Genomic DNA, 22,411 nt, shown 5'->3' with positions numbered 1-22,411 from the left:
CAGCATCTATAGGAAGAGGCGCAGTCGACGTTTCAGGCCGAGACCCTTCGTCAGGACTAACTGAAGGAAGAGTGAGTAAGGGATTTGAAAGCTGGAGGGGGAGGGGGAGATGCAAAATGATAGGAGAAGACAAGAGGGGGAGGGATGGAGCCGAGAGCTGGACAGGTGATAGGCAGAAGGGGATACGAGAGGATCATGGGACAGGAGGTCCGGGAAGAAAGACGGGGGGGGGGTGACCCAGAGGATGGGCAAGAGGTATATTCAGAGGGACAGAGGGAGAAAAAGGAGAGTGAGAGAAAGAATGTGTGCATAAAAAAGAGTAACAGATGGGGTACGAGGGGGAGGTGGGGCCTAGCGGAAGTTAGAGAAGTCAATGTTCATGCCATCAGGTTGGAGGCTACCCATACGGAATATAAGGTGTTGTTCCTCCAACCTGAGTGTGGCTTCATCTTTACAGTAGAGGAGGCCGTGGATAGACATGTCAGAATGGGAATGGGATGTGGAATTAAAACGTGTGGCCACTGGGAGATCCTGCTTTCTCTGGCAGACAGAGCGTAGATGTTCAGCAAAGCGATCTCCCAGTCTGCGTCGGGTCTCACCAATATATAAAAGGCCACATCGGGAGCACCGGACGCAGTATATCACCCCAGTCGACTCACAGGTGAAGTGATGCCTCACCTGGAAGGACTGTTTGGGGCCCTGAATGGTGGTAAGGGAGGAAGTGTAAGGGCATGTGTAGCATTTGTTCCGCTTACACGGATAAGTGCCAGGAGGGAGATCAGTGGGGTGGGATGGGGGGGACGAATGGACAAGGGAGTTGTGTAGGGAGCGATCCCTGCGGAATGCAGAGAGAGGGGGGAGGGAAAGATATGCTTAGTGGTGGGATCCCGTTGGAGGTGGCGGAAGTTACGGAGAATAATATGTTGGACCCGGAGGCTGGTGGGGTGGTAGGTGAGGACCAGGGGAACCCTATTCCTAGTGGGGTGGTGGGAGGATGGAGTGAGAGCAGATGTACGTGAAATGGGGGAGATGCGTTTAAGAGCAGAGTTGATAGTGGAGGAAGGGAAGCCCCTTTCTTTAAAAAATGAAGACATCTCCCTCGTCCTAGAATGAAAAGCCTCATCCTGAGAGCAGATGCGGCGGAGACGGAGGAATTGCGAGAAGGGGATGGCGTTTTTGCAAGAGACAGGGTGAGAAGAGGAATAGTCCAGATAGCTGTGAGAGTCAGTAGGCTTATAGTAGACATCAGTGGATAAGCTGTCTCCAGAGACAGAGACAGAAAGATCTAGAAAGGGGAGGGAGGTGTCGGAAATGGACCAGGTAAACTTGAGGGCAGGGTGAAAGTTGGAGGCAAAGTTAATAAAGTCAACGAGTTCTGCATGCGTGCAGGAAGCAGCGCCAATGCAGTTGTCGATGTAGCGAAGGAAAAGTGGGGGACAGATACCAGAATAGGCACGGAACATAGATTGTTCCACAAACCCAACAAAAAGGCAGGCATAGCTAGGACCCATACGGGTGCCCATAGCTACACCTTTAGTTTGGAGGAAATGGGAGGAGCAAAAGGAGAAATTATTAAGAGTAAGGACTAATTCTGCTAGACGGAGCAGAGTGGTGGTAGAGGGGAACTGATTAGGTCTGGAATCCAAAAAGAATCCAAAAAGAATGCCAATTCTCAGCCCAGTTTTGTATCCCATCAATATCCTGCTGTAACTTCTGACAGCCCTCCACACTATCCACAACACCCCCAACCTTTGTGTCATTAGCAAATTTACTAACCCATCCCTCCACTTCCTCATCCAGGTCATTTATAAAAATCACAAAGAGTAGGGGTCCCAGAATAAATCCCTGAGGTACACCACTGGTCACTAGCCTCCATGCAGAATATGACCAGTCCACAACCACTTTTTGCCTTCTGTGGGCAAGCCAGTTCTGGACCCACAAAGCAATGTCCCTCTGGATCCCATGCCTCCTTCCTTTCTCAATAAGACTTGCATGGGGTAGCATATCAAATGCCTTGCTAGAAATCCATATACACTACATCTATGGCTCTACCTTCATCAATGTGTTCAGTCACATCCTCAAAAAATTTAATCAGGCTCGTAAGGCACGACCTGCCTTTGACAAAGCCATGCTGACTATTCCTAATCATTTTATGCCTCTCCAAATTTTCATAAATCCTGCCTCTCAGGATCTTCTCCACCAACTTACCAACCACTGAAGTAAGACTCACTGGTCTATAATTTCCTGGGCTATCCCTTCTCGCTTTCTTGAATAAGGGAACAACATCCGCAACCCTCCAATCCTCCGGAACCTCTCCTTCATTAAGTACCTCTGCCATCTCCTCCGGGTCCATACACACTTTTCCACTGTCACACTTGATTGGTCCTATTCTTTCATGTCTTATCCTCTTGCTCTTCAAATACTTATAGAATGCCATAGGGTTTTCCTTAATCCTGTCTGCCAAGGCCTTCTCATGGCCCCTTCTGGCTCTCCTAATTTCATTCTTAAACTCCTTCCTGCTAGCCTTATAATCTTTAAGATCTCTATCGTTACCTTTTTTGTTGAACTTTTCGTAAGCTCTTTTCTTCTTGACTAGATTTACAACAGCCTTTGTACACCACAGTTCCTGGACCCTACCATCCTTTCCCTATCTCATTGGAATGTATCTACATAGAACCCCACAAAAATATCCCCTGAACATTTGCCACATTTCTTCTGTGCGTTTCCCTGAGAATATCTGTTCCCAATTTATGCTTCCAAGTTCCTGCCTGATAGCCTCATATTTCACCTTACTTCAATTAAACGTTTCCCTAACTTGTCTGTTCCTATCCCTCTCCAATGCTATGGTAAAGGAGATAGAATTGTGATCACTATCTCCAAAATACTCTCCCACTGAGAGATCTGACACCTGACCAGGTTCATTTCCCAATACCAGATCAAGTACAGCCTCTCCTCTTGTAGGCTTATCCACATTTTGGACAATCTCTCTACCAACTAGAAAGTACCCATCACATGAATCCCATTTAACAGGACTTGATCCATTGCCTACCATGCTTTGCTCATCCAAATATTTCATAACTGCTTTGTGAGTCTTTCCCTTCAGACAGAGCAATCTAATTAGCAACTACATTCTTGATTAAATATTAAATCTTCCTCTGACTACCTGTTCCCCTTACACAAAACCCATGCCTCCTCATTTTAGGTAGCTTGGCTATTCTCTTCTTCATGATTGAATGTGTAAGATTGAAAAAAAGTCTGGTGGACTCAGTGGGGATGAAGCAATCGTGATGGTACCTTTAGGAATACTTCCAAACAGAGCGGACTACAATGGACTGGTATAACGATGAATCTGACTCATGTCCGCTTCACTCCCAGGTACTAGGCTGAATGTGCACACACTTGGATTTCAGGCAATGACGGAATCAGCTCCTCCTGTGATGCCCTCATAGTTGAATACTCTAGTAATAGTCGAAAAACTGATTATCTGTGCAGTTGTTGGCATGCGGATCAGCAACTTCACATGATCTGTGCCATACAAAGGGATTTGAAAGCAGTCTCATCACTAGTTGAGCTTAGATAAGACCATAAGACAAAGGAGCAGAAGTCGGCCATTCGGCCCATCGAGTCTGCTCCCCCATGTTATCATGAGCTGATCCATTCTCCCATTTAGTCCCACTCCCCCGCCTTCTCACCATAACCTTTGATGCCCTGGCTACTCAGATACCTATCAATCTCTGCCTTAAATACACCCAATGACTTGGCCTCCACTGCTGCCCGTAGCAACAAATTCCATAGATTCACCACCCTCTGACTAAAAAAATTTCTTCACATTTCTGTTTTGAATGGGCGCCCTTCAATCCTTAAGTCATGCCCTCTCGTACTAGACTCCCCCATCATGGGAAACAACTTTGCCACATCCACTCTGTCCATGCCTTTCAACATTCAAAATGTTTCTATGAGGTCTCCCCTCATTCTTCTAAACTCCAAGGAATACAGTCCAAGAGCAGACAAACGTTCCTCATATGTTAACCCTCTCATTCCCGGAATCATTTTAGTGAATCTTCTCTGTATCCTCTCCAACGTCAGCACATCCTTTCTTAAATAAGGAGACCAAAACTGCCCACAGTACTCCAAGTGAGGTCTCACCAGTGCCTTATAGAGCCTCAACATCACATCCCTGCTCCTATATGCTATTCCTCTAGAAATGAATGCCAACATTGCATTCGCCTTCTTCACTACCGACTCAACATGGTAGAAACCCCCTGGACAAGAGGTTTACTTGCAGTCCACCAATCCCTTGAGTTTAACAGCTCCTTGCACATGGGTAAATGAGCATATTTAATGAGATTTGGAGGTGTAACTAAAAGCTTGGAAAACGAGGTAGACATTTTACGGGAATATTTAAAGGGAGGCAGAGGACTGGAGGAGAATCCAGAACTCATGGAAAGGGGTGGGGGAGGGAAGGGTCCTCAAATAAGGTTGCAGCAGGGGCAGGATAGATAATACCTTAAAATGCATCCATATGTATTTGCACAGTATAAAAGCAGAATCTCTTTTCTAAAGGTACCAACAGAGAATTCTCCCCTTGGATCTCATTTCTCTCAGTGTTTGCAAGCCCAGCCCATTATTGCAAAGAGAATTAGATACAAATTACTGCTGACTTGCAACATGTGTTCTAGCCAAACAAATGTCATCAAGCAGAGGCCAGTAACTGGCCTTTGTAATATCCAGACATTACTCAAGAGTCTTGGCAGCTTGTGGTCAGGGAGTCTTGGGATCATTTTCACTTCTAACTTGACTGTTTTGGTTGGAAAAAATATCCAAGGAAATATTGAGGTTTCTTGGCCAGTCTTCAAAGAATAAACTGGAGCTGTCAGGGTAGGAAATATTCATCATAATTAAACAGACTATATACTTCCAGTCAGTTCTTAGCAGACCATAGGACTAAGTCAAAACATTTTCCATAAAAGGGATTTTATTTTTGTTCTGAATTAAATTTTGCAAAACCCTCTGGTCAATTTCCAGAATCTCTGAGTTAGTTGATTGTTAGGGCTTCTGTGGTAGGTGGATTAACTGGATCCAACCAATCATAATTATAGGAAATCATGCAGAATGCTGCTCTCCAATTGTTATGCTGCAGCCTCCTCCTGGAAGCTGTGTGCTTGTTCACACCAGAAAAGACAAAAGTGAAGCCTAGCCCAGTTGAGCTGCCGGATTTACACATGCAAGTAATTTGAATCCATTATGTCTGTGGAAGAAAGGAGTCAATACTCTTACTGACTCCAGCAAACAGCCCAACACCATGACACATAATGTCGGCTGCCCACATGCAAGTTGATAATAAAATGGACTAAAAGATCTAATTTGGATCCTCCTTTAAAAAAAAAGCCTGGTACGGTAGGTGAGGCAAAGTTATGCCCTTTTGGACCTGAAGGCCACTGTAAGAAGATGATTAATTATGTGGCAGCACTGATTAAGTTGTATTCTGATAACTTGGTCCAGATGTTTCTAACAATGCTGCTAACAATGCAAAATGCCCACTGCATACTTCAAGGGATGTGGATAAATTTCTGCATCAGAGGTTATCATGGGACCCTGGTGATATGGTATTGAGATAAGTGATTATTAAGATGAAAGACCATAAAACGTAGGATAAGAATTAGGCCATTTGGCCCATCGTGTCTGCTCCGCCATTCAATCATGGCTGATCCTTCTTTTCCCCTCCTCAGACCCACACCCTGGCCTTCTCTCCGTAAACTTTGATGCCATGTCCAATCAAGAACCTATAAATCTTTGCCTTAAAAAACCCAACAACATGGCCTCCACAGCTGCTTATGGTAACAAACTGCACAAATTCACCACCCTCTGGCAAAAGAAATGTCTCCATATCTCTGTTTCAAATGGACGCCCCTCTATCTTGCGGCTGTGGCCTTTTGTTTTAGACTCTACCACCATGGGAATCATACTTTCCACAACTACTCAGTCTAGGCCTTTCAACATTCAAAAGCTTTCAATGAGATCCCCCCTATCCTTCAAATTTCCAGTTAATACAGGTCCTCAGCCAAACTTTCCTCATGTGATAACCTTTTCATTCCGAGAATCAACCTTGTGAACATCCTGTGACCCCTCTCCAATGCCAGCTCATCTTTTCTTAGCAAAAGAGCCCAAAACTGTTCACAATACTCAAGGTGAGGCCTCACCAGTGCCTGAGAAAGCCTCAAATTACATCCCTGCTCTTGTACTCAAGCCCTCTTGAAATGAATGCTAACATTGCATTTGCCTTCCTCACCACCAACTCAACCTGCAAGTTAACCTTTAGGGTGTTGTGCACAAGTCCCTTTGCATCTCAGATTTTTGGATTTTCTCCATTTAGAAAATAGTCAGCACATTTATTTCTATTACCAAAGTGTATGACCATGCATCTTCCAACATTGTATTTCATTTGCCACATTGTTGCCCATTCTTCCAATCTGCCTAAGTCCTTCTGCAGCCAAGCTGTTTCCTCAACACTATCTGCCCCTCCCCAACTTCCATATCATCTGCAAACTTGGCAACAAAGCTGTCTTTTCCAACATAAAAGAAGCGGTCCTCACACCGACTCCTGTGTAACACCAATAGTCACTGGCAGCCAACCAGACAAGGTTCTTTTTATTCCCACTCGCTGCCTTCTACCCTTCAGTCAATGCTCTAATCATGTTAGTAACCTTCCTGTAATACCATCGGTTCTTAACTTGGTAAGAAGCCTCATGTGTGGCACATTGTCAAAGGTCTTCTGAAAGTCCAAATATACAATATCCACTGCATCCCCTTTATATATCCTACTTGTAATCTCCTCAAAGAATTCCAGCAGGTTTGTCAAGCAGGATTTTCCTTTAAGGGAACCATGCAGACTATGTCCTATCTTGTCCTGCGTCACCGAGTATTCCATAACCTCATCCTTAACAATTGACTCCAACATTGTCCCAACCACTGAGGTCAGACTAATTGGTCTATAATTTCCTTTCTTCTGCGTCCCTCTTTTCTTCAAGAGTGGAGTGACATTTGCAATTTTTCAGTCCTCTGGAATGATTCCAGAGTTCAATGGTTCTTAAATGATCATTACTCATGCCTCCACAATCTCTACCGCTACCTCTTTCAGAATCCTAGGGTGCAGTTCATCCTGTCTGGGTGACTTATGTACCTTTAGGTCGTTCAGCTTTTTGAGTACCTTCTCCCTTGTAATAAAAACTACATTCACTTCTTTTCCCTCACACCCTTCAACATCTGACACACTGTTGATGTCTTCCACTGTGAAGACTGATGCAACATACTCATTTAGTTCATTTGCCATCTCCTTGTCCTCCATTATTATTTCTCCAGCCTCATTTTCTAGTTGTCCTATATCCACGTTCATCTCTCCTTTTTTTATAAATACACTTGAAAAAGCTTTTTCTATCCACCTTGATATTGTTTGCTAGCTTGCTTCCATATTTCATCTTTTCCCTCCTAATGATTCTTTTAGTTGCTTTCTGTAGGTTTTTGAAAGCTTCCCAAAGCTCTATCTTCCTGCTAATTTTTGCTTTGTTGTATGCCCTCTCTTTTGTTTTTATATTAGCTTCAACTTCCATTGTCAGCCATGGTTGTACTATTTTGCCATTTGAGTATTTCTTTGTTTTTGGAATACATCTATCCTACACCTTCCTCATTTTTCCCAAAAAACTCAAACCATTGCTGCTCTGCTGTCATTCCTGCTAGCATCTCCTTGCAGTTTACTTTGGCCATCTCCTCTTTCCTTTCTTCTTCTTCATGTGCCTTGCGCGTTACACGCTTGGGCGATCATGGCTTTCCGCATCGAATGATCCCATGCAGCGTCAATGATATCTCGCACACTTAGATCTGTTAGTTCCTTCACAGTGTCCATGTATTTTCTTCTTTGCCTTCCTCTTCCGCGTTTCCCAGGCATATGGCCTTGTAATGTAAGGCATTCTATTTCTCCCTTTCTGATGATATGGCCCATGAATTTAAGTTTCCTCTCATTTAATGTTCTCATTAAAGATCTTTTCGTATGGGCACGTTGGAGTACTGTCTCATTAGTTACCCTATCTCTATATGATATTTTCAGCATTCTTCTAAGAAACCACATTTCTGTTGCTTCTAAGTTTCTTTGGAGTTCTGGTGTTATAAGCCCATGTTTCGGAAGCATACAGCAAAATTGACCAGATGTAACATTTTAGTAGCCTAAGCCTTGTTGTCATAGAAATGGGTCTGTTGGTAAAAATGGGTTTCATTTTTTGGAAGTTGGTTTTGGCAATGGCAATTCTTATTTTTATTTCTACTTTATTTCTAGCATCTTGTGATATAAAGCTACCAAGGTAATTAAAGCTGGTCTTTTGTTCAACCTCTTGATTACCGATGTATAATTGGCAGTTGGGAGTATCCTGCTGTTGCTCTTTCCCTTACTCCAATGAAATACTGCTACGTCAGATTTTACATTCTCCCTATCAAATTTCAAGTTGAACTCAATCATATTGTGATCACTGTCTCCTAAGTGTCCTTTACCTTAAGCTCCCTAATTGCCTCCAGTATATTACATAACACCCAATCCAGTATAGCTGATCCCCTAGAAGGCTCAATGACAAACTGCTCTAAAAAGCCATCTTGTAGGCATTCAACAAATTCACTCTCTTGAGATCCATTACCACCCTAATTTCCCAATCTACCTGCATGTTAAAATCTCTCCATGACTATCATAACATTGCCTTTTTTACATGCCGTTTCTATTTCCCATTGTAACCTGTAGTCCAGATCCCAGCTACTGTTTGGAGGCCTGTATATAACTGCCATCAGGGTCCTTTTAACCTTGCAATTTCTTAACTCCACCTAAAAAGGATTCAATGTCTTCCGATCCTATGTCACATCTTTCTAATGATTTGATGCCATTCTTTACCAGCAGAGCCACGCCACTCCCTCTGCCTACCTTCCTATCCCTCTGATACAATATGTAACCTTGGATATTCAGCTCCCAACTACAACCATCCTTCAGCCATGAGTCAGTGATGGCATGACATCATACCCAACAATCTGTAAAAGTGTAACAAGGTCATCCACCTTATTTCTTATACTCCGTGCATCCAGATATAACATTTGAGTACTGTACTTGCTACCCTTTATGATACTGCATCCCTAATGATACTCACCCTGCTGGCTGCAATTCTGTCCTATCATCTGCCTAACCTTCCTGACAATCTGACTGCACGCTAACCTTGCTTTTTTACCATCCATCCTATCCTGAGTCCCTTCAATCCAGTTCCCATCCCCGTGCCAAATTAGTTTAAACACTCCCCAACAGCTCTAACAAACCTGCCGGCAGGAGCACTAGTCCCACTCAGGTTCAAGTGCAACCCGTCCCTTTTGTACAGATCATACCTCCCCCAGAAGAGATCCCAATGATCCAAGAACCTGAAGCCCTGTCCCCTGCACCAGCTTCTCAGCAACAAATTTATCTGCCAAATCATCCTGATCTACTCTCACTGGCGTGTGGCACAGGTAGCAATCCAGAAATTACTACTCTGGAGGCCCCGCTTCTCAGCTTTCTGCCTCGCTCTCTAAGTTCTCTCTAACTATGATAGACAAAAAGTGCTGAATGGCCTTCTACTGCCCCTACTTTCTGTATTTCTATATCACAAGCCAATTCATAGGAGCTTGACTTGGAAGGAACCATGTATTGGGTTTGCTGCCCGTAAATTCAAATGAAAATCTTAAGCCCTATCCAGAATAGATACTCACTAAAGGGAGGATATACTGCCTTTCAGCTTCAAAGGCTAGCTCACTTTACTGTTTATCTTCCATGGCAAATTTAGCTGCCAATATCCGCTACTTGAGGAGGAGATACCTAAACAGCTTAAAAACAAATCGTTTAATTTTTAAGTGATACACATTTAAATTTAGGTAAAATTCTTAAAACACATTTAAAACTCAGAAGATTTCTATCTTATAAAAAGTTTCCAAATAGAAAACAATTTCTAAAACACTCAGGAATTCCAAAATACAGGTACAATCCCCATTCACTAAAAAGACACATGAATGAGTTGCAGATGAACAGGTCATCCATCGCAGAAATTGAAGGCAGAGAAATGGATACTAGTCACCTCATCTTTCTGTCATTCTTCTCATTATTCCTTGATCATTCCTAACAAGCCTGACTGCTCTCTTACATTTGTACTGTTTTATTTTTGCTACTTGGTGACTTCACACAGATGTGATACTCTTTCAGATTCTTTTTTGTGAAATTCATATGTATGGTCTAAAAGCTTCTGGGGACTGGGATCCCAGAACCCAAAATTAACGCTCTGAAGGCTGACTCTCTGAATACACAAATCTCTGATATATCGATAAATCAGCTATTTGATGTGCTAAGTGATAGCATCAGTCTTTGTGCAAGTTTCTTTGAACTAAATAACTTGTCTGGTTTGATGCAGCCCCAATTAACACAACTCTATTGCCTTGCACTGTATCTCTTAAGCAGCCAGGCCTCTGCTGTGGGCTAGCAGCCTGTGCTCTACAAACAGTGCTCTTTGTTTGCCAAGCTCTCCTTCTAACTTCAGACTGATTATTGCTTGCAATTTACAGTAAGAAATGAAGACTGGTTCTTGTTTATGACAAGATGCTGAGAAAGGAATATTTGATGCAAGATTAACTTACTCAAAAACAACTCCTTGACTCCTTTGAAGAGTCAGTTACTGTGTTAAAAAGCTGAGCTTGGCAAAAACAACTCCAACCCTGGACAGTGAATATCCATCACATCCAAAGGTCAAAACATTTTAAGAAGAATATTGGATGAGGAAAAGAGGCAAGTTCTGAAGAAGTAAAACTTTTGAGAGGGCAGTCAAAATGTAAGGAAAGTGAACAGAGGCATACAAATGGGTTGGCTTGGGAAGACTGCAGTTTTCTTTGAAGATTGTAGCTTTGGAGGAACTTAGCAATGGCAGGGGATGGTTGCAGTGCAGAATTTCAATAGGAGGAAGAAAATTTTAAAATCTAGATATTGTATTTTAGAATAAAATTCAGTGAATACAATAGTGACAGCTAAATAACATGAGTTTGCAAAAATGATGCTGGATGAGCCAAGGTTTACTGGAAAAGCCAGGAAAAGATTTAACAGCTGAATTTGGGGGATGAGGGAAAAATGGATGGGTTGAGGCAGATGTGTAGTGTTATTGAGGCCTTTGTAGCAGAGAGAATGTCAAGTCCAAATTTCAGTTCTGGGTCAGGCCCGATTGCAAGACAGTCAGTTTGGTTTATCCAAGGTAACAACCAAGAAGGTATTTAGTTTGGTGGTGAGGGAACAGAGTTCTGATGGGGGTACAAGACAATGGGTTCAGCATTCCCGCAGAAGGAAATCACTGCACATCCTGTATGTTCAAACACCTGTCTGACAAAGCAGAAGCAGTGGAGGATACAGACTGCTGAACATGTTGTTGCTTCTTCACCCCCAAAGTGAAGACACATCACACAAGCACAATAGCACTGGGGATAAAACAAACTGCCTACGCTGCCGTTTCTCTGCCATGCCAGCTGCTATGGACTTGCTCCTTGGGGAAATTTTGCAGAACCATGTAAACATGGATTGTGGTTTACTACAATACAGAGCTGTCGACAGCTGTCAAAGACAGCCAACTTGGATTGGATTCAGGGCTGAAGTCCCAAAGGTGAAAGCACAGTATGAGAATAGCCTGTGATTAATGTTCCTGAACGGATGAGTCAGGACTGCACCAGTCCCAGAAGAAGCAATAATCCCAGTCATTCCAGTGACAGTTCTGTTCCAGAAATAGGCCAATTCTCTCGCTCAGCTTATATCTCCTCTCCTCAAGCTGTGCTTCCTTATCTTCTTTTGGTAGACAAACTTCAAAACTAACTCAGCTGCCTCCGAGGAGCTGGGGCTTAGGATCTCATGGTTTAGAGTCAGGTGCTCCTGAAGCCACAGTGTGCTTAGATACAAGCTGTCTGTCACCTAAGGTGCAGCTGAAAGACTGAGAAGCAAAGATTTAGCAACAGCTGCACTGGAGAATATTTGGCATACCTTGCTCTTCCTGTTACAATGAGACCCTTTTTGTTGGGTCTTATCAACTACCAACAGACTGAACTGCTATCGAGTGTATAGTTTAAGCCATCTGACATCATGATCTCTGTTGGTCAAAACTGGTGGATGGGTGTGCTTGGATTGCATAGAATTAGCTCATTAACTGACACATGAGCAGAAACCAGCCCCAGAGTTTAACACTGGTCTATTCTGGTGTTTCCAGAAACTGTAAATGTAGTTTGGCACCACTTGAAAACAAATAATGAGTTCTTCCGGTGTATTGCCAAACATTCCCCAATCAAACAACGTTGCCATAAACAGATTAGCTTCCCATTCAACTCTTGTCTCTTTGGAGGATGTCGTTGCTATGAGAGATTTTTTGTCACATTCACTGATATAATAATACTCCTGACCTTCAAACGAAATAATTCTGTGTCAAGCATTTGAAGATATGTGATACAAGACATTATGTATATAAGGAAGCAAGAGAACAAAACCAAGCTACTGTATGCTCTAACATATATCTAAATCAGAGAGTTGTGAATTCAGATTCCACTCTAGGTTTGAACACATAATTTAGGCTGACCTTTCAGAACAGCAGCTGATAATATTGTTGACGAGGAATCCCATGACAGGGAGTTTGCCTGCAGACATGAACCAACTCTCAAGGAAGATTCTCTGCTCATTTCTCACTGGTTTACATCAAGCTTTTTTTATATACTGTATCAAAATAAACTTCATGCATAAAAATAAAGAAACTGAAAGAATAAACTGTGCAATCCCTTTTCATTCTTATATTCATACACAAAGCGTGATCTATAACATTTCTTAAAAACAAATAGCACTGTTGCTACTTATATGGCCCTAGTGTAGTGGTACACTCCTACAATAATGGAGGTGCTACCTCACCCAACCTGGTCCCTGCCTGTCCAGTAGCAGAAGAACCATATACTGTTGTCCTTCCCCACTGAGCCCTTGTGTGGCTGCACCAACCTCCACTTCATGGACATCTCGATGTGCTGGCAGACCGACAGGTCTCAGGGAGACCAAAGGGTGTCTTTTACCAGGATGATGATCTTCCAGTGGCATTTGTTGTCGTCTGTGTGTGTGTCTTTGGGAGTTTGCTCTGTACTTCACTGGCCGCAATGCGCTTTAGGGTCATGAAGTTACTAAAGATTCTTAAGAGCAAGTCAACCTTTCTTCTTTTTAACAGCATATAAAAACCAGATAGTATTTTTTTATTCCCATTCTGATATGTCTATCCACGACCTCCTCTACTGTAAAGATGAAGCCACGCTCAGGTTGGAGGAACAACACCTTATATTCCGTCTGGGTAGACTCCAACCTGATGGCATGAACATTGACTTCTCTAACTTCCGCTAATGCCCCACCTCCCCCTCGTACCCCATCCATTATTTATCTATATACACACATTCTTTCTCTCTCTCCCCTTTTTCTCCCTCTGTCCCTCTGACTATACCCCTTGCCCATCCTCTGGGTTTTCTCCCCCCTCCCCCTTTTCCTCCTCCCTGTCCCATAATCCTCTCATATCCCTTTTGCCAATCACTTGTCCAGATCTTGGCTCCATCCCTCACCCTCCTGTCTTCTCCTATCATTTTGGATCTCCCCCTCCCACTTTCAAATCTCTTACTAGCTCTTCCTTCAGTTAGTCCTGACGAAGGGTCTCGGCACAAAACGTCAACTGTACCTCTTCCTAGAGATGCTGTCTGGCCTGCTGCGTTCACCAGCAACTTTGATGTGTATTTTTTTATTGCAGACTTTTCCTTAGATGGTATGTTTCTAGCCCATTTAGTAAATATAACTGCCTTTCATTATTAACCAAACAAGTCACTACAGGTCCGGTTCGCTGGTTCATTGGCAAGACTAACTGTGGGAGAGAGGCATGGCCTCAGTAGCTGCATAGACCAGGACCTCCTGCTGCGGCCTAGTGCTCTGGGCGTCCATGTTGGATTGGAGGCTGGCCTCTCCATTGGTGCTCGCTCGGTGAGAGACAAGCTGGATGGTGTTCATCTGCAGCTGCACTAGCAAATGTTGACTGGGCTGCTACATACTTCTTTTTGCAGAAACAAAGCTCCAGGACAACATCCAAAGCACAATCAATCTACAGTACAACACTCAGGGACATGGGCTATATTATTATTTTTTATGACCGCATGTTTACTGCAATATGTACCTTGCGCTGGGTATGACTGTTGCTACTGCATCTTGCATCTTGGTCCCAGAGGCACGCTGCTTTGTTTGGCTGGATACATAGGTATTCACGTATGGTTGAAAGACAATTAAAATTGAACTTGAACAACGGAGTGTAAAAATGTTAGAATAGAGATCAAGAAGTCAGCACAAGAACAAACATAGATGGCCATCTAAGGATTTCCTCTGGAGCCAACTGTTGGATACCTCTTTCGGGAGAGGGTAGAGATTACATCATGACACTACCTTTCTTAGGATTTGGATACTGCTGAGAAAGTCAATACTACTTCTTGTCTGACACTAATTGTTCTGCAAAGCTGGATGCCTGCTAGCTGCCTGATAGCCTATTGGTTCAGTGCCAACTGCTTTGGGTCTTGCAGTCCAATATAGGTCATCCTTGCAAAAGCAGCAAAGGTATTCCCTGGAAGTACATTAAAGACCCAGTTTCAGTCGCTTTTCCTACAATCAAGTTTTTAATTTAACAGTTAATTGAAACGTATTAAGCATTAAAAACAATTTGGATTTCAACTTTCATATGGAAATTAATGGAAATATTTATGTCTTACAGCACAGACTGCAATTGCTTCCCTGGGGTCGGTGTATTTTCCGCACTGACAGTGGCATCTGTGAAAGCTGCTTTTCACAGACACTGCAGGAAGTGACACTCAACGTTCTGAAACTATTTCTTTTCCTGGCACTCACCAAGTCTGCCCTAAATATACAGTAGACGCATCATCCCCTCTGGTCTCCATGCCTTCACTTTTTTCTTTGTGTAAAGAGAGAAGTTCTGTTCAAGATACAAAGCCTGCCCCCCCACACAGAGATCCCATAGAGAGGCACAAGGTGCAAGAAAAGCTCATTGCCTGATCTTTCATCCAGCAGTAAATTCTCTAGTGTTCCATTTAGTTAAAACTAAATGGTTACCAATGCACCAAACCTTGCTTAATTGGTGAAGTTTCGAAAAGACTATCCTAAACACTCATATTCTTCCTAATCCTAATACCTCACTACTTTCCTCATTGTCAAAAAGGATTTTATTTCACCTGTAGGACCTTTCTTCCTACAATTTATGAGATATAAAAAAAATTTCAATCTTTCTGTCGACTAGACATCTTCCTCTTTCCATCTTTCCTTCCTCACAAGGATAGAGGGACAATAAAGATAGTAATTTAAATAGCTGTATCCAAATAGACTTTATAATAATGGAAAGTTGGGCCTGACTGACAAATGAGAATTGGGAGATGTAAGATTATGGAAGATAACCCACATGATGCAGTACATATATATTTTTGTAAGGTATTTGACAGTAGCATGTCAATCATTATTATGAAAGCCTCTGGGATTCAAGGGAAAGTGGATATAGCACTTGGTGGTGGGAGAAAGTAAAGATTAATGATTGACAGCAGTTGGTAGTGTGGTTGCAAGGTGCTCAATAGTTGAGCTCCCTGTTTGCAGTGGTATGTATGATAAGTACTTAAATACACGGACCATGATTAACAGGTTTGCAGATGATACCAAGCTTAGCTGGAGCTTCCATACTCACACATTCTTGGGTTGAAAATAAAATTCTGAAATCCCCTATAGTCTATGTGACAGCTATCTTAAATCTACCTCCCTAGTTTCTGCCATGCTTGCAGAGAGAGTTTGGTTGTTCCCATTCTTGCAGTCTAGACCTCTCACAGATTCATACACATCGATCAAATCTCAAGTCAGCCTCTTCTGTTCCAAAGAAAACAAACTTTGTTTAGCCAGTCTCTCCTCATAATCTAAAGTTCTCCAGTTCTACAATAGCCCTGTAAATACCCTCTGTGTTCTTCGCAATTGATACCAAAATTGGAAGTGCAGTGTTCAGCAAGGAAGAAATAGCTTTCTGGTTAGGTGGGCCAAAACATGGCAAATAGAATTTAGTCGAGTGAATGCAAGTCAATACATTTGTGGAAAATGAACAAGGTAAGTGTATACACAACAAGGGACAAACTACTGAAAAACGTAAAGGAACTGAGAGACCTCAGAGTGAATTTTCTGAAGATAGGACAGGTGGAGAAGGAGGTTTAGACAGCACAAGGGATTTTGTAAGGTACAGAGTGCAAGAGCAAGGTCAGGCTAATTAAAAGAATTGAACCTGAAATGTTACCTCTGTTCTTCTGTCAATAGATGCTAAACCCAATGAATGCTTCCAGAATTTTTTGTCTTGTATTTCAATTTTCCAACATTTGTATTTTAGGATATTCAGTATGGAGGACAAGATTGGTCATGGCTGAGGGGTAAGGTGTACAGTCATGCAGGAACCCCATTATGTTACTAGACATGGTGCAAAGGAGACATAAGGAGATGTTGCAAGACTGGAAAACTTTAGTTGAGAGGAGAGATGACAAAGCCAAAGCTGCTTTCCAAGGAACAAAAAAAATTCATAGGATTAACAAGTACAAAATTGATAGGATGAACAGAACTGGCTTTGAAATCATATTAACAATGCGCAAAAAGTGATTTAAAAGAGCTTGTTTTCATTCAAAGATTAGAGGAACTGAGTAAATATTTATTTCATATGAGTGGCAGGGTTTAAAGAATACTGTTTGGACAGGTTGATGTGGAAGAAACCCTTATTTCATTGAAAAGTTCAAGTACAGGTTTAATTGTTAGTCAACCATACATGAATACCCATGAATACAGTCAAACGAAACAGCGTGCCTTCAAGGCCAAGGTGCACCACACAGTACCAACAGTCATACACAGCACAAGACACACATAGCATATATAATATAGAAAGTAATCATACAGTCACACACACAAAAAAAGAAATAGCCCAAATCTATGAGTCCATGAATGTTGTCAGCACGAACAAGCCCACAACAGTCTGCAGATGAACACAATCCACTTGTCTTCCACCAGGAGAACACTAGAAAGCAGCACCAACACCAGCTTGTTCACCCTGCCACATCACCTCCAGCGTCATCTCTCCTGGACAGCTGCAGCAGGCGACACCACGACATGAGGCCAACTCCACACTACAGCCACGGTCATGCAGCTCCCCCACCGCTGGTCCCACCATTAAACCAATGAACCAGACTTGCAGCATTCCATACAACCAAAGTCCAACAGGGTCTTGCGATCACGTGAAAAAAACGACCAGGACTATCACTCGCTGTTAGATTGCACTCCGCCTTCTCACACTGACTCCAGCACCGTTCTGTAGCAAGCAATAACATGGTCCGCACCAAGTCCAGCTCCTCTGCCAATGAGCAACTCACAGTACTTTAAGTTCTTAATGAGCAGCAATGTCTTGTGATTGTAAAAATGACATTAAGAAATGACAATAAAACTGTTGGTTGGCCCTGTAGAGCCACTGCTCCAAGCATGCTTCCATCTTACTGGAAGGATAAGTACTCAAAATGCTGCAAATTGAAGAAATTGGGAGCTATAATTAGCTTCTTTTGGCCAGCATGTTTACAATGGGCTGAACAGTCTCCATCTATATGACTCTTGTCATTGTGATAGCCATTAGGATCTGTTTTCTCTTTATGAAAGGTAGAGACCTTCCAACTTGATGGCACCTTGAACAATAAAATAACACTGCAAATCTGAACCAGTGCAATAAACTTGAGAAATAAAACTCCAGGGAAGGAATCCATCTCTCATAACTTACATTAGGCAACATTTTATCCACTTCACAATCAGTATTCTGTGAAAGAGGAGAAAATGAAAGGAAATGGAATTGATAAAAGGTCTGCCCCATTTTCCAGTCTCTGTTATAAATGTAGTAATATGACAATAGATCATTGTGATATAGGCACATTTCCCCCAGCTGCTATGCCTTCCCTCAATGGCCCATTTTCCTTTTGGAGCACTAAGTACTAAGCCAAGAGATGTCAGCTGAAGTTCAAGTGTCAATTGCAGTGCCACAATTTATTGCGGATTCAGGCTCGGGAAGTCATTTGGGGTTTTCTTCAATATGACTGTCCTCTGGAAATGCAACAACTATGGGCCTGCAGCTCTCAGGTGTACACCCCATGTCACACATTAATAACCCTGACACAAAATCTACCTTCATCGGTGGAGAGACAGTCAATGCATTGGGGCAGCCAACCTTGTGGGAACTGAATGTTAATATTGCTACACCACTGCAAGTAACTCAGGCAGAAAATCACAAGACAACTCTTTGCACCCTTCTATTTACTAGTTATGAAAATGATAAAGATGGGGGTGAAAGACCAACTGATAGAAGCAGGATCAATCCAATTGGCATGCAAAGGCAGTGGGCTTGTAGAACACATCAGCATCAGGAGGATGAGGAATAGATCGAAGAAATGGGACTGGAACTGCTTAGCAGTAGGAATTAGGGGATTCTGGAGAGGCGGGTAGGAAATTAGAATGGAGTGAGCCTGGAGCTTTTGGTGGGGGGGGGGCAGTTGAGCAGGATGGATGTTTTAAATAAAACAAAGAAAGGCTTTATCGTTTACATGAGAAATGACAGGAATTAATAAAGCTTGTGTAAAAAGGTACTCGGCAGTCAAATCATAAATTGAATGAAATTCTGTCATTTAACATGCTGTTGGAAGGAAAGTAATACCAACAATACCAACTCAAGATAAGCATTTCCACAAGGCTAAGTGCAGCGTCCTGAAGAATTATAGGGTCAAGCAACAGAAAGAAAATCACATTCATCATCGGCTTTTCCACGTGTGATGCCTCAATAATATTATGGCTCCAGGTAAAGACTTGGTTAAATTATACAGGATTAATAGGCTGCAACAGCTAAGTGATGTGAAAGTACTGTAAGTTGTATTTAAAACCTCAAGAAACATTCATTCCCATTCCTTCCTCCTTACAAGAGCAGTCATTCGGTCTATGGCTCTTATATCAAAGCTCAAATGGGATGATTTTAAGGCTATCAAGTAACCTGAGCATTTCAGTTAAAACACTTAATAAATTAGGTCATTGAAATCCAATTAGTTTGGTAATTATTTTGACCACTGCATTCCTCCTCAACCCTCTTGATTGTATAGGATCATCAGGAAGGGAGGTAGTGAGGGAGTGAGGGGGCAGGGGGAGGGGGCAAGAAGGGAAGTGGGGAGTGGAGAGATGGGGAGAGAGAAAGGTGGTGAGAGGAAGGGATGGGATGGGGAGAAAGGGTGGTGGAGAGGGTTGGGGAAGGGGAGGGAGAGGAGGGAGAGAGGGAGAGGGGGTGAGGGGATGGGAGGGGACAGGGTGGGGGAGAGGGGTGAGGGGTGGGGGAGAGGGGGGTGGGGGAGAGAAGGGAGGGGGAGTGGGGGAGGGGGAGAGAGGAGGGGAGAGTGGGGGAGTGAGGGAGAGGGGGGAGAGGGGGAGGGGAGGGGGGAGAGGGGGAGGGGAGGGGGGAGAGAGAGGGGGGCAGGGGCAGAGAGAGGGGGAGGGGAGAAAGGAGGGGAGAGGGGGGAGAGTGGGGCAGAGGGGGGGGAGGGGGAAAGTGGGGCAGAGAGGGGGATGGGGTGGGGGAGAGCGGGGAGGAGGAAAGTGGGGGAAAGCGGAGAATGGGGGAGGGGGAAATGGGAAAGAGGGGAAGGGAGGGGAATGTGGGGGAAGGGGAGAGGACAGAGGGGGAGGGGAAGGGGCTAGAGGGGAAATGGGGAGAGAGAGAGAGGAAGGGAAGGGAGTTGGGAGAGATTGGGGAGACACAGGGAAGAAGGTGAAAATGATTGGTAAACGTGGGTGAGGAAGAGCAAAGGGGAAGTGGCAAAAGGGGTTGTAGGGAGATGAAGACAGAGGGTGAAGATGGGGGTTGAAAATGAGGGTTGAAGTAAGAGAGCAGACAGGGAAGAGAGTGGAATGTGGTGATGGGGAAGACAGGGATGAGAAGAGAAATGGGGGAGAGAGGGAATAATGGTGGAAAGTGGAGGAAAGGGATGGAGGGGCAGAGAAAGGGGGAGGAATGGGTATGGCGAGAAGGAAGGAAGGAGGAAGGAAGAATGGGAGGAAGAAGGAAAGGGGAGGAAGGGGAGGGGGTGAGGAGAGGGGAATTGGGAACAGGAAGGGCTGAGGGGGAAGTGTTACAAGGAGGGGAGGTGGGGAAGGGAGTGGAGGGGAAGGGAAGGGGAGAGGAGGGGAGGGGAAGGGGAAGGGGAAGGGAAGGGGAAGGGGAAGGGAAGGAGAGAGGAGGGGAGGGGAAGGGAAGGAGGAGGATGGGAGGGGAAGAGGAGGAGGAGGAGAAGGGGAGGAGGGGAAGGAGAAGGGGAAAAGGAAGAACGGGGAGGAAGAGGGGATAAAGAGAGGTAAAGAGGTTAGAAGGAAAATAGTGGGGGAAGAAAATGGAGAAGGTTTGGGGTGATAAAGAGGGGGTAGATAACGGTGGGTTTAGATAAAGTGGGTTAGAGAAATGTTGGGTATATAAAGGGGAGGTTGATAAAGTGGGGGAAGATAAAAAGATAAATAAAGGGGTAGATAAGAGGGGTAGGCAAATGGGAATGAAGGGAGGATCAAGGGGATAAAGTGTGAAAGGGGAGGGGGCAGAGGGAGAGGGGGCAGAGGTGGCAGAGAGGTGATAGAGAAGAGGGAGGGGAGGGGGAATAAAGGGGGATATTAAGGGGATACAAGAAATAGAGGGGTGAGAGACAGAGGGAGAGGAAATGAGATGTGAGGAAAAGAGATGTGAGGAAAAGAAAGGTGAGGAAAGGGGAAGAAGAAACAGGGGAGGGAGGGAAGGAGGAAAAGGGGAGGAAAGGGGGAATGTGATAAAATAAGGAGGAAAATAAGGCAGAGCGGGAGAAAAGCGACGATGAGCAGTGGGGAGGAAAGAGTGAGAGTGATGCTTGGAGCAGGGTGACTGACACACTAACTCCACGCTCGCCAATTCAAAGGGTGAAACCCATTCCACAGGCGTGTGACAGGTGCCTCACCGTTGGTAAAGTGCGCGGAAAATGTACCCCAGACACTTTCACTATTCACCCTGACGTTGTCCACAAGTTTTACACACACACACACACACACACACACACACACACACACACAGAGATTGGAAGGTGACACGGGAGCAATGCGATCGCGTTGGGTCTGCTGCTACTCACAGTCTCGGGTTTACTCTTGGCTTCTTCGGTACTCAGTACCTTTGGCCGACTGCCGAGGTCGGTGCTGTCCACTTTGATGAGCCGGTGTTTGGGAGACACATACTTGATGTCGGGGGAGGCTGGCTTCTGGTGCTGGGAAGGGACGGGCGGATGCTCGTTCTCCTCGTACGGGTCTTCGAAGTCCAGGTTCCTCTGAGCTCGGTACGCTCTCAGGATCTCGCTCTCGGTGTAATCGGGCTTGGGGGGCTGAGGCGGGACCCTGCGACTCCCGAAACTCAAGTAATCCTTCAGCCACCGGGCCATCGCGGGCGCCGCGGATTTGCTTTGAAGTTGACCAACAACAACAAATTAATTTCATTGGAAACCTACTGACCGATCCCGGTCTTGTAGACACGGGAACGCATCATTTAAAAGCCCACTATTTATTCCAAAAACAATCTAAACAGTTCTGCTAAATATTTTCCAAATCAATTGGTTCCATTTTAACTTTCAATGTTACAGTTTAGATTTTACTTTCAACAATAGGCACTCTACGGCTGTGAGGCAAACAATTAAAAGAGTCCCCCCTAACAGCACGTCCAGACGGAGAGTTGGTTACCTGCTGGCCGCTGCTCTTTGCAGCGATGTGACGATTTGCATCAACCTCGGCCCTCCGTCTCGCGAATGCCTCCCACTGAAATTCAGAAAGTCAAAATGTACTGTTTCCAGACTTGTCTGAAGTGGCTATGGGAGAGTGATGGGGCTGGCCAACTCCACGGAGCTCAATCGAATGCGCTCTCTCTTTCTCCCGCTCTCTCGCGCTCTCTCTCTCCCTCTCTCTTTCTCCTCTCTCTCCCCCCCCCCCCCCGTAGCTTCAAGGTGTGAAACGTCTAGCAGCAATAACCCACAGCACAAGTCCCGCTTGCACCCTTTTCCTTAAAGGGAAAGAACGCCTGCTCCTGTAGGCAAATGGTTTTATTCGCCGACACACACAAAAAAACTTCAGCCACACGCGAGAAGGCAAAGCATTAACCGAGCACCCTTTCTGTTCAAAAAAGGCGAACTCTGCAAGCACAGTTCTCTACTTCCAGTCACAATAGGGTCTCATTCTGAGGAGAGCTCGTTG

General features: G+C 44.2%; 1 protein-coding gene across 2 annotated transcripts in view; it reads right to left on the bottom strand.

The window, feature by feature from the left end:
* LOC134337356 (SH2 domain-containing adapter protein F-like) overlaps positions 1 to 22,205 on the bottom strand; it is a 343,478-nt gene extending 321,273 nt beyond the window's left edge. For both annotated transcript variants that reach the window (XM_063032282.1, XM_063032283.1), the window contains exons 1-2: positions 21,905 to 22,205; positions 21,307 to 21,628 (exon numbers count right to left, since the gene is read on the bottom strand). In XM_063032282.1, coding sequence (XP_062888352.1) covers positions 21,307 to 21,628; positions 21,905 to 21,945 — 363 coding nt within the window. In that variant the 5' untranslated portion in view covers positions 21,946 to 22,205. The remainder of the gene's footprint in view (positions 1 to 21,306; positions 21,629 to 21,904) is intronic.
* Positions 22,206 to 22,411: the final 206 nt, after the last annotated feature.

This window comes from Mobula hypostoma, chromosome 24, assembly GCF_963921235.1.
Source record: "Mobula hypostoma chromosome 24, sMobHyp1.1, whole genome shotgun sequence".
Lineage (NCBI taxonomy): Eukaryota > Metazoa > Chordata > Chondrichthyes > Myliobatiformes > Myliobatidae > Mobula > Mobula hypostoma.
This window is presented reverse-complemented; position numbering and strand designations above follow the sequence as displayed.